Source organism: Pholcus phalangioides, unplaced genomic scaffold (genome assembly GCF_987345545.1).
Source record: "Pholcus phalangioides strain wild (caught in Gottingen) unplaced genomic scaffold, Ppha-v1.0 ptg000009l_1, whole genome shotgun sequence".
NCBI classification, from domain to species: domain Eukaryota; kingdom Metazoa; phylum Arthropoda; class Arachnida; order Araneae; family Pholcidae; genus Pholcus; species Pholcus phalangioides.
In genome coordinates, this window is record NW_028301602.1 from 43,785,519 (window position 1) to 43,798,953 (window position 13,435).

Below are 13,435 nucleotides of genomic sequence, written 5' to 3' on the forward strand. Positions count from 1 at the left end.
CGTGCAAAGTATCGATAAATGGAGAGTTTTCCCACCCATTATTGTCTTGTCATTTCTGCATCTTCGTTTATCCTCCAGCTGATCAGGTTGGGGTTTCCGTTCATACATTCCTATGTGATTCTGCTTTGTGTTTTTCTATCTCCACTAAAAAAATTTGTTCGTTGAGTTTTGAATCACCCTGTATATAATACTCCTTTATAGATAATAATTTGTTGGAAAGTTTTTGACATTTCATTTCTCTGAGTTTTTTAAAAATCAATTTGTATTAATTTAAGTGGTTCCCCCCCCCCTTTTTTTATCCATTTAGATGAGATTATACTCGCTCTGGCAGCTCGCGTTTGGGATAAAGACGCTCAAGACTTCATCAAGAATTTGAAAAATCGGAGGTAAGAGAGAAATGCTGAAACACCGAGTGGGGTGAAAAATCGGACCAAGCAAAGAATGTTCCCCGAAAATATTCAAGCTTGTCTCTTGAAGTGTCTACGAGAAAAAACCGAAAAGGACCATAACTATGTGAAGAATAGACCATTTTGCATTACATCCCTTTATTGGGGATGAAGAACAGATTTTTTTTTTAATCCTTTTTCTTTTTTGCATAGAAAACTATTGGTCACAATTGTTTTCCATGTAAAGAATTCGGTCATTCAACCTTCTCTCGTTATCCATAGAGAGAGGAAAAAAATGTCATCTCTCTCTTCCTTCCCCCTTAAATACGTACGTGGTCATCACTTTGCCGAATTCAACACCAAGTTGTCATTGTTATATCTGTGAGTGCAGTTGAATTGCACAGATTGATAATGTAAAACTTCATTATGTGATCGTTGTTCAATGATGTGTCATCATCGTCTGTGACGTGTATGTGCACTTCTTGCCTTTTTTTTTTTTTCTCGTGCTATTTGTCTCATATTCAGCGCACCAATGCACATCAATTATTCTTTCCTTTAAAAAAATATCATTATTTTCAGGAATTTTTTTTCAGCAACCGGAACATACACTGATATTCGAAACTGTTAGAGTTACTTAGAGAAAATGACGCTCCACGATTTACTTTTAATTCAGTTTGTCCGCATACGAAGCATATAAATGTTCAGTTTCGTCGTCTCAGCTAAATTGATCATTGAAAGACCGAACACACCCCACTTCACATCTCAGAGAGATATCGAAGCAGCTAGATTGATTTTTACGGTCAATTTAGCTGTCCTAAACATTTAAATTGACCGTAAAAAAAGTAGTTCCTCTAAAAACCAGAAGTTTCCAACATAAAATTTCGTGCGGAATCCTTGATTATTGCGAGGCTGTTCCAATATATTTTTAAATATTTCTCTAACATACAGGGTGTCCCGTAAAGTTCATGTAGTTCTTCGAATGAAAAATTCTTTCACACAAAAATAAATCTTTTTTACGACTTAAAATTTTCAGATTGAAACAGGAAATAACATTTATGAGACGTCTTGTCAGTCACACGGATTTGGAAACCAAGGTTTGAAAATTTAATGAGGCTTTTTGATCACGTGATATCTCGTCCCCCCTTCCTTCGGCCAAAGTTTTGAGGGACACGCAAACCGTTTCCAAGGTAACTAACACGCAACATGGTGACTTCCTCCGACGCTCATGGGGGGAAACAAATCTAGATTAAAGAAATTAATGGATTTCCTTTTTTTTTTATGATGGTGCTAGATATTTCGATCCCTTTTTCAAGACAAAAGTATCGATCTATGTGCTTTTGAGTTAAAAGATGCTCAACTAAATCTACACGATTTATGCAATGTAATCAATAGAGACCATTATGATTATTAAATAATCCTAAATTATATATATCAATTGATGCAGTTGGATATTAAAACGTTAATAGAGACGTACAAGTTTTCATTTGCATACTTGATAAAGTTGATAAATAAAATTTTGAAATCAATGTTATTGTTTTGCACGTGTATCCGACTTAAATTGGTCGGTTTATTGTTTTATATTTAACTAACTGTGACCCGCGACTTCGCTCCCGTGGATTTTATAATCTGAAAATTGCTTACCAATGATTTTCCCCGTATAACATTTGAACCCCCCCCCCTCCCCCATGACCTTCTTGGGGGTTGAATTTCCAGAAATCCTGGGGGATATCCACCGGCATGGTTTATACTATAGTCACAGTTTTTGGATACAAGATCTACACGGATTGGTTAAAAAAAAACCATAATTTAACCAATCCGTGTCGTTCTTCTATCAAAAAATTGTGACTAGGTTAAATCATGTCGGTGAATTAGTGTCTCTATATTATTTATTCCCTAGTGAGTCCCTATATTATAAAATATAATACTGACCAAATTTCATATTTGTAGCTTCAGCGGTTATCCATATAATCTTTGAAACCATTCCACCCCCCCCCCCCCCTTTATACCCCTTAGGGATCGAATTTTGAAAAAAAATTTCTTAGTGAGTCTTACATTACGAAATAAAACTACTGACCAAATGTCATATTTATAGTTACAGCAGTTTTGGCTCAGCGATGGTGAATCAGTCAGGACATGTTATATTATTATTATTTTCCTCGGCTTTTATATCTTTAAGCAAAATAGAGATTTAAAAATTTAGAATTAAATTAATTTTTTTAAATTAGTCACGTGGTGAACAAATACCACTGAATTTCTACACTTCTATAGTGAATTTGGCATTTTTAACATTGGGGGAGCCTCCCGCGCTTCCAACTCAAAGTGATGCTGATGATGATTGTGACGTTCATACGAAAAGCCTCAAAGAAAATAAAGTACCTTGAATATACAGGTCTCTCTAGGGGTTGTAATAGAAAAAATCTCAAACAAACTACGCAAACCAAAACAAAGTGTGAATCAGGGCTGTCTGAAGAGCATCATGGGCCCCCCCGGGCTAAATGATTTTTCTGAGGCCCTACCAGGCAAATTCTCGAAAATCTCAACAAGATGTAATTTTTGTGAGGCCCCCGGGCCGTGCTCGGGTGGGCCCCATGCCTTAAGATGGCATTGGTGTGAACTAACAGAGAGTCAAAAGACGGTCAGTTTTAAGCTGTAGAGCGCATTCTCTGGATGCTGACAAATGGATTTTGCTTGCCACACGATGGTACATGACAAGTGCTGATTGGACAGTGAAAGCGCCAGTGGGTTATCTTGGCGCCCGAGTGGTGCGGTGGTAAGATGCTCGTCTACCACCGTGAAGGTTGCTGTCATGGTCGTGGACGAACCCGAGAGAGGATATAGATAAGAAATTGTCCCTAACGAAGTTGATGCGAAGACCACCAATAGATAGTGCCTTCATTTCCAACCCATCTCATTAATGGCAGTAAATTGCAATATAGCGATATGGCCAGAGTTGGTGAAGTACTAGGTTATCTTGTGTGTGGAGCCTCAAAATTTCAATACGCACATTCAGTAAAAGGCAGTCGTTGGAAATTTCTCATAAGCTTTCAACATATTAAACAAAGGAATGATCTAAGGGTTCCGTGTCGTTTAATTCCGTGGAATCCCAAAAAATCTCCGACGGAGCCCCAGAATTCAGTTGGAAACCTATGCTCTAAATAATTGGTTACTAATTGGCTCTAAATAATTGGTTACTAATTGGCTCTAAATAATTGGTTACTAATTGGCTCTAAATAATACCGTTTTGAGGCAATTTTCCCTCACACGGTTTTGAAATATTTTATCAATTGCGATGGAACTGAACTTTGTAGCTTTATTGCTTTTTCTTATTCATCTTTTGAATGCTTAAATTAAGCTTTAACATAAGCTTTCACGAGAAATTCATATCGGTGTATGTTTCCACCGTAAAAAAACAAATCCTAATATCTCTTGACCAAGATCAACATATCAACCATATACTAGACACCATGCTTTTCCAGCTCAACCCACTTTCCTCCTACATCCTGCTTCGGCTTGTTACTTAACGTAGAATTCACCGCTCGTCAAAATTGCGCTCTTTGAGAAGCAGCACATGACCACATTACATTCAACGTACTTCATTCTCGTAGCAATCAGCTGTATTCACAATGTTGCTTATATAGAATATGCAAACTCAGATTACAAAAAGGATTACAAAACATAACCAATTCAAAACTACTGGCTATTAAAAAAAGAAAAACAAATGTTTTTGATTGATTTGTATTTATTGTACGTCAAATGCCCTTTAAAAAGAAAAAATTTAATTATTGATCAATTAGTTAATTAATTTGGGTTGTTTTTTAGGACCATTTGATTTAGGTACATATATGTGTACCTCAGGACACTGACTTGAAAAAAAAAGAATCATTAAAACAATTTAAAACCATTAAAAATGAATGTCACATATGTGTATAAGCTATTAGTTCCTGGATTTATTAATTCTTATAAAAAAGAAATGACTGTTGATGTCCGCATTTATGCCATTAAAGATATTTAATATCATTTGAGAAGCATGGTATTCGTGAACACGCACTAAATATGGTTACAGCAGTGAATACAGGAGCTCAGTTTTTCCCCAACATTACGTTTATACGAATTTTTAAAAAATTTAACGCTGGCAAATGAATAAACGAGAGAAATTTTGATAAAAAATAATTTACACGTTAAAAAAAAATAAGAATGATGATAAATTAAGCAACACAAGAGACCTCGTTATTACGGATTTTTCAGTATAACAGGATTATAACTTGGATTCTTTTCACGTATCCAAGTGATGCCAATACATATTAATGTTGAATTTCTATTCATGTTTGGTGATAATGGTTTGTTGTGGTTTCTTTTTCTTTGTTTTATTATTTTTATTATTGTTCTCAATATTTTGCTTTCGTCTTTTTTTAAGCATGTAATGCATATATCTTCGTCATTCGCATTTTTGTCGTCGATTTTCCAATCGGTGCTCAATCTATATTAATTCTGTTGTTCTGTAAGAAAAACTGTTATTGGTTTTATTTACTTGTTGTTGCTTTTTTTCCTGATTCTGCAAAGAAGCTTTTAATGGTTGCCTTTTAGACGTTCTTGTTCTTATCGGTTCATTTTTGTACCTTTTTTTGCTAAAAAGGTGGGCTAATTTTCATCGTTATTCGATGCGTAATTGAGGAAACTTATCTGATAGGATAATGAAAGTTGCTTTAGAAATTCGGGAGGATTCAGGTGTAACTTTCATCTGAACGAAGTGCATGTCTGGTTTAGTAGTGGTGTAACTTTCATCGGAAACTAATTTTACATATTTCATAACGTTTTTTAGTCATGTCTTGACCGATTTCGATACTCAATATATCCCGTCCTACAAAGAGCTCTCAACCGTAACTCTCCCTTTTTTTTAATCCCTGGCTTCAAATTCATTTCGAGGATTTTCCGAAATGAGCATCCCTCGCCAAACCCCTACACTACTCGTATTTTTTACTGAATCTTGGAAATGTTTATCAACCATTTGAATAAGAACCATTTGAAGACCCGTCTACTTCCAAAAGCTTTTCAATACCGAAAAAGTTGATATTTTCTAAAATCGATTCATTCATATATTCACGAAAGCCATTTACATAAAAATTTAGGACAATCTTAATTTGTGAAACAACTATATATATAGCCTATAATTATCTAAACCAAGAGACATCTCCCATCGTTATAAATTGTAGCAATTGATACAAATTATGACAAATTTTAGCAAGCAAGCATGTTAAACATGCTTTTTCAAATTTTCTTGAATTCGTTATATCTTTAAAAAACTTAACTTTATTTTGATCATTCTATGTATCAAGAATCAATTTATTTTGCCATCATTTCTCAACCTATGACCCGCGAACTCCTCGAGGATGGAAAAGTTGGTCCACATGCATATTTAAAAATGTAATTCTAATTGAATTGTAGTTGTTTAACCTTTATATATAACCAACCAAATTTTATTGTAATAATAAAAATGTCATGAAATGGTCGAAATGACGTATTGGATCCACACAATTTAGTAAAGTTGAGAAACGCTGCTATTATGATTGTATAATTGATTCCTTCTAATTAATATACATCCACTGGCGTACGCAAAGTGGACAGAGTCCCCCCCTCCCCCTCGCCCACCCTTGAGTTTAGATTTTAATGCTTTTTTGGTGTAAATCACGAATTCCCTTCTCCCTGAGAAAATCCTGCGTGTGCCTATGTGTACAAGTCATGGGCGCCGGAACCTAGAAGCTGAGGCAATTCAAGCCCCCAAAAATTTCTGAAAAGCAATGTAATGCACCTTCCCTCTCCTTCGTACAAGATTGAATCGAAATGACGGTCGTTGGTGAGTCGCTGGTCATCCCGTATATACGGGACGACCAGAAACTTCCAGCCCCGTCCCCTCAATGCTTTCTTCATGTTGGCGCCTCTGGTGCAAGTAATATATAAATATTTAGTGTTTTTAATGCAAAAAAATGAAACCTTTAATCTCAACCTAGAAAATTTCTTGTTAAGGATAAATGTCATAAATATCCCAAGTTATAAACAAAATCTTAGAATTTATGGTATATTTTTTTTCTCATTTTTCCGATTTTTGAACGATAAAAAAAATTTATAATTATTTCCCACGAAAATCCATGAAAGTTTCACTGAATAAAGTGAAGCTCTGTGATATTGATAGCGAAAACTTAATTATATTTAGAATTAAAGAAACATAGGAAAACGTCATGTTGAAATCATGAAATTAAACTAAAACTCGGATTCTGAGCTTCAAAATTTATCATACGTATATTCTCTATGATTATGCATCATATTAATCAGTTGGTTTTTTTTAATCACAAAATCTTTGATACATCATATCGTTTATTGAATGAGTATGATGTGACCAAAATATGCTCAGGAAAATTAATCAAAAATGAACACTTTTTTTTCTGTTTAGTTTAATGAATAAAATATAAATTTTCTCCGAATGTAAAACCACTCGCTCAGATCCTCAAGAGGATTTCTCCTACGTCTTACCTTGTGAAATAGCTTTTGAAGGATTTACGATATTTTCTTCTTTTTTTCGTCTATAACTTCCAAAGTAAAAGAAGTTCCTCTTTACGAACCAACACACATTGCTAAAAAATAGCGATCTATTTTATATTCCAAGACCAAGTAAGTTTATAGCTCTCGCTATTTAAAACAAAAAAAAAAGTCGCTAGTTATACTCTTGATATCCAAATGAAACATGTATTAGATTTTATCGTAATCAATTTTTTACTATTTAAAACAAAATGCCATTTTTCTCGTAAAGTGATCTAGAATGGACGACTAGAAAAGCCCATTCGAACAAAAAAAATGGTTCTCAAGTTACAGGATTAAAAATTCATTTTCTTAGTTCTTCAACTCGGTAATAGATTAGCTTTTGCTATGCAATAATGCATATAAACATCGTACATGTATATTAATATAGATGATCAATTATATATTTTTATTCTCCTTTTTTGATGGTTCTTCTCCGTCTTTGCAATGTAGTGTTTTCATTTGCGCTATATTGCACAAAGTTAATATATTGCCTAACTACGTAAAACGCAATCCAATCACCTCGAACCTGTGATCTCATCTAGCACATACACTAAAACTATTGTGAAGAACTTTTTTTTTCTATCCAGCATGTGCATGAAATGAGTATTTTCGCACATGCACATTTTTTTAACCTTCTATATTTTGCTACACGGCCCAATCAAAAAATTGCACTATCCAGAAATTCATATACATATATATAAAAAGAATATTATGTATACATATATTATACACATAACACCTACATGTGCTTTATATGTATTGCCTTGTCATATTTTATTATCAAGCAGAGCTTGTACATAAGCGCTATCGTGCGTCTAAGAAAATCTATAACATGAATATAAATATATACAGTATATACATATTGTATTGCTTGCTTCCCGCTGTTCCGTGTTTGTGATCGAGTTTATCAATTTTCAGATGTTCAAATATGTATATAATAAAATTATATATATATGATATATGTATGTATATGTATTTATGTATTTATGTCTTATTAAAATTATGGTGACGTTGTGTGAATAAATAATTTATAGCGATTGTCTACAGTTTTTTCTACCTCTAATCACCCTTTTAACTCTTAAACGCGTAGCTTTGCATACGTGCAAAGGGTTCCTTATTTATTACTGCAGCCCCCCAGTCTGAAGATAAAAATTCAGAATCACCTTTGTGCACTTAGGTGAGGTCATTTTCTTTCAATTGATATTTTGAATTTGCTGGTAGATGTCTCAATTAATGACAGCAACTCTTTGTTTGTTGCAGAGCATGTGTGGCTGTGATTTCGGTAATTTGTTAAAATATTTGTTTTTACTCATTTTTTATCTTGAGTTTTGCAATCAGTATTTTTTTTTTCAGTATTTTTTTTTTTTTACAACTGTTTGCAAAACTGTGAAAACAGCTAACATTTTCAAATCATTAATGAAAATTCCGAATAAATTTTTTTAGGTTTTTTAGCCCCTGGAGCGGGGGTCCCATTAAGATTTTCTGTTCCTGACAACAGATTTTAAGTTCCTCCCTCCCATCAGAAATTATTTCTTTCCCCAATTAACTTTTGTTTTTCACATTTTTCCCAAGTTTCCAATTGTATAAAATGTTCCAATGCAAAGAAAATTACAGTCGAGTATATCGGATATTCTTCCCGATTAATGCACACCCATTTTTTCAAATCCCGAGGAATTGAATTTCAATTCATTTCACTACCTATAAACGGGCATTCTCCACTGGCGGACAAAATATTCTCCTCCTTTCTGTCTGTTATCGAGAAGTTGCACTGTACGGAGAACACGAACTTCTTAATACATGGGTTCTCCGACTCAGCACGCCCCGGAAAAGGGGGGGGGCAAGTAAATGGGGAGCCTCATATCAATGAGACAAAAAGAAAATTAATACATTAAACAGGATTCTATTTTCGTGTTAGTTGATACTTGAAGGCTGTGAAAGGCCCAGAACCATGGTCCCACAAGGGTTGAGCTGACAGGTCTCCATCCAGTGGGCTGTGGATGATTCTTACCAATTTTTTTTTCTCACTATAAATTCGCTGTAGAGGGGCCAATGAAAAGCCTAGCCATGGGGCCCATCAAAGATCCTACTCAGAGTCCATGCTGCAGGATGCGGGAGCCTTGCCCAAAACGTCTCTCTTTGTCCCGAACCCTGGATGCTTGTAAGACGGCTGTAAAAGATATACGGTAACAGCTTCGTATGAATAAACTCATAGTGAAATTTCACAACCAGGGTCCAACTTATAATATCCAAATGAAACAGGTTCTCCAAAACTTTTGAAGACTTTTCAAAAAACGTACACAGGCTTTTTTTACACGTGTATAAATTGGACTCAAGAAGCCTCAAACAGTGCGTCGGACCGGCACCTCCTATAGATATAAGGCCTCCGCACGGGATGCCAAGTTCAGCTGTAACGTCATTACGACTACCTAGCAAGATTGCCACATTTTTAACTACAGCATCCAATTTTGTTTTTTCTTATTTTGGCATAGAATCTTCCTGGTTGGCTCACAAATACCGCATGGTGATTGGATGTGGGGCATGGAAATCACCAATTCTGAGCCCGATCATTTTTTTTCTGCACAACGGTGATACTGACACGAGCAGAGAATTTTTTCCCCGAATATTCTGAAGGAAAATGGACTACTTGCTGACATCACGAGCATCATGCGGAGGCCTTCCATCTCCAGTATTCTTGTAAATATCCTGTAATGAAAGTTTTGGCTACTTATGCTATTTGCCATCACCAGCTTCGCCAAATGTCCTCATCAACGGCATTTTGTGACAGCAGAAATCGGATTAAACGTATTAATCGATAAAATTTTACGAATCTGAGTGACAAAATATTTTCTACGACCTACTCCTGTTTTAAACAGAATATATAGTCAAACCTCGTTAATGAGTCACTCTTGGGAGAGCAAAAAATATGACTTAGTAGGCGGAGTGACTCGTTAAACGGAGTAAGCCATAGCTGTGTCAATTCTTGCCTGAGAACTCCAAAAAGTGGCCCGGTAAGCGGAGTGACGTGTTAACCGGGTGACGCACTAACGAGGTTTGACTGTATATCAGGACAAGAGGACGAAAACGAGAGAAAGGCAAAGCTTAAAAATAATCCCTAAACTAATCACATTACAGAATTGTGTGGACATTATCTTTTCAAGAAGATTGCAGATAACTGAGTTTAGACTATAAAAGATCCCACAAATATTTTATCCTTATTTATCACTCAATGGAACTCAATACCAGGGCCGTCTTAAGAGCATCATGGGCCCCCGGGCCAAATGATTTATCTGAGGCCCTACCATGCAAATTTTCGAAAATCTCAACCAGATCCCATTTTTGTGAGGCCCCCGGGCCGTGCCCGGATGGGCCCATGACTTAAGACGGCACTGGATGGCAGCACTGAAAAATCGTAAACAACACTAGAAGTTAAAAAAAAAAAGCGGATTTACATGAAATATAGTGCTATTGCAAACGGCAGTGTAAATTTAAGAAATACGTTTACCGTGCAATAAAATTTGAACACTACGTAAGAACAATGAAGTCATCATAATATAATTTTATGAGTATTTGAAAGAATCTTCTTCCTGATTTCAGTCAGCACTAAATAAAAAATCTTTCTCCCTCTTTTCCCTCTTTTCTCTCCCTCTTTTCTCTTGAGGCCCCCGGGCTGTGCCCTGGTGGACCCATGCCTTAAGACGGCACTGCCCCTGGGCCTCAGAAAAATGAAAAGTATGTAGTTGAATTTTTCGAAAACTTCACAGGTAAAGCCTCAGGAAAAAACATTTGGCCCGGGGACCCATAATGAATAATGCTCTTGAGACGGCCCTGAGGAGATAGCCCGTGTAAATGGAAGAAACACATATTCGAACTCTTTCCCCCCCCCCCCCCCCCGTTCGTTTGGGACTCTTTCATTGGTAATCCCGTAAAAGAAAGTTGTGTTTTTTCCCCTGTTCTTTACCCCTCAGCATTATCTCTCTATCTTTTCTTCCTTACTACGGTTTGACGATTAAAAAATTTTTAGTTTTACATCAGTGGTTTTTAACTTTCTTCCATCCTCAACCCCAGTAATGCAATAAGACTTACCTTCCCGCACCCCCTTGAATAATCAGTTTTTATTCATTATTTTTTCCGTAATCAGTTACATTAGTTATTGTCTTAATTAATCTTTATAAGCTCGTTTACAATTCATTTTTTCGGGTACTGTTAATATATAATTTTAGCTTTTTTTAGTAAATTCAAAAACGAAACTAAAAACAATTACTGTTTCTTTCAACATTTTCTGAAATTTGAGGAAAAAGTTTCGATGAAGTGATTATCTTCACTTATTGATTCCAGCGGTACATTAATATACCGGATGTCCTGTAAGTCCTAACTCGGCCTTTATCTCATCAGGCGTTCGTCGTAGAGGAAAATAGTTCCAGTTCTAAAAATGCTGAGAGTGTGTTCAAAAATCACCTTCTACCAATTTTCTGAGTGAAAATACAGTGTGTCAAAATAAAAAATAAAATTTTTTATGCGGCACCCTGTCAAAAAAACAAACAAGAAAGTTGTTTCTTTGTCTCTTCTGAGGAAAAAAAAATTTACGTTCCTGAGTCATATACAGTAAAACCTCACTTTTGCGGATAAAGTCGGGACAAAAAAAATTCGCCCGTAAAAGTGAGGTGACCGTTAATCCGGGGTTTGAAATGCATATTTTTATTATATAAGGGGAAATAAAAATTCGGAAATTAAAAAGAGGGGTGACCGTTAAGGGGATGGGGGGGGGGGTTCATTGTATTTGAATTCGCTGATGTCTTTAAATTCAGAAAACGGTGAAAAGGTAAGAAAGGAAAACATGTAAACTAAAGAACAACGCTTTTTTCCCCGTATTTATGCTGTTCCTTCCCTAATTTCTCGAATTTTTGAATTCTTATGTCTCAGCCAATGAACTTGAAAACGTGCTTTTTTTCTCAGAAGAGACAGGGCAACAACTTCCTAATTAGATTTTTTAAGGTAGTGCGTCCATATAAAAATTTACATTTTTTATTCTTTGACACTGTAATTTTGACACAAGTATTTTTGAGAATTTTTCAAATTGAAACCAATCCTAGACGATGAACGGTTGATTAGATAAAAGCCGAGAGGACTTACGGGACACCTTGTATATTTGTTCCTTTGGCACTTGATTAAATTTTCTGACGTTTTTTTCTGATATGCAGACGACAATATCAAATCTAAGCGCAGCGTGCTAATAACGCGAGATACAATAACGTAAATAAACCGTCAAATATTTTTGGGACTATTGATGGCGTTTTCTCTCAATCACAATGGAAAACAAGAACAAACGCTAGTCGAAAAAGAAACTTCTGCAACGTAAATTTTTATGTCGTACATTTCTGCAAGTTTATAGATATGTTAAAATTGTCTGTTTTATGCAGGTTTTTGAGAATCGAAAAATTCAATTCTTATCAACATTTCAATTTTCCTGAATAATCAGTCAACATGCTATGTTCTTTCTCATATCTCGCTCCCCCAGTTTTTAAGTACCGTTGTCCAATGTGTGTGTGTGTGTGTGTGTGTGAATGGTTTTATCTTTCCTTCTTTTCCCTATAGTGTAATCAATGGTTCTAATTTTTGAGATTTGTCTCTGCTAGTTCAACTACACATCGTCCATATTAGCTGCCGAAATCCTGTATGTGAAGGCATGTGTCCCCCGCAAGGCCAGAGGGAGGACTTGGGGTCTGGTCTTCCCCCCCCCCCCCCGAAATGTGATGATTGGAGAAAGAGAAAAAGAAAATAGAAAACAATTCTATTGTTTCATCACTTTAGTCCTCTCCTCCCTACCCCCCCCCCCCGTGGAATGCGAGTGGTCTCCCTCCGAACGACATTTCTGGCTTCCGCCTCCCCACATCTGGCAGCAGAGCCCCTAGGTGAAACCTTTGACGCTCCTTCCACGGAACCCCCTTTTCTCCGACCCTCCAAAGTGAATTTACCGAGTGAGAAATACAAAAAAAAAATATATATATATATATATATATATATATATATACACACATATATATAAAATTGTCCCTTGCCCCCGTTCTGGAGCCGTGTCAGCCCCACCCTTGTGGTGATGGGGGTTAAAAAAATTGAAACACGAAATTCACGGTTACGAAAAATCTTTTTTCTTAGTTTTCGTAACCGTGATACGTTAAGACTGATTCGTTTGTGAGCTAATTAGGCAGTTTTCTTTATTTTTCACACACGTGATATTTTTAGCTCATTTTCTGCTTAGAAAAGTTAAGATAATGTAGAATCCATGATCAGAAAAGTTATGTGTGAATTTCGTTTTAAAAAAATCACCCCTCTTGCCATTGAAAAACTTTTCACGCATTTGGCTGCTTTTGGCACAATCTGTGGTCTTTTTTTGATACGGCAGCCCTAGTAAAAATAGTATCACTGAGGGCGGTTCACATTTGTAAACAACAAAACTTTATAGCTTTTTTGGCGTGGTC

The 13,435-nt window shown here is 35.9% G+C and overlaps 1 protein-coding gene across 1 annotated transcript in view; it reads left to right on the forward strand.

Annotated features, from left to right (window-relative positions):
- The window catches only part of LOC149083122 (BAI1-associated protein 3-like), a 251,584-nt gene extending 244,415 nt beyond the window's left edge, over positions 1-7,169 (forward strand). Inside the window, exon 35 of the mRNA XM_089236788.1 lies at positions 308-7,169. Coding sequence (XP_089092914.1) covers positions 308-390 — 83 coding nt within the window. The 3' untranslated portion in view covers positions 391-7,169. The remainder of the gene's footprint in view (positions 1-307) is intronic.
- The last annotated feature ends 6,266 nt before the right edge of the window (positions 7,170-13,435 follow it).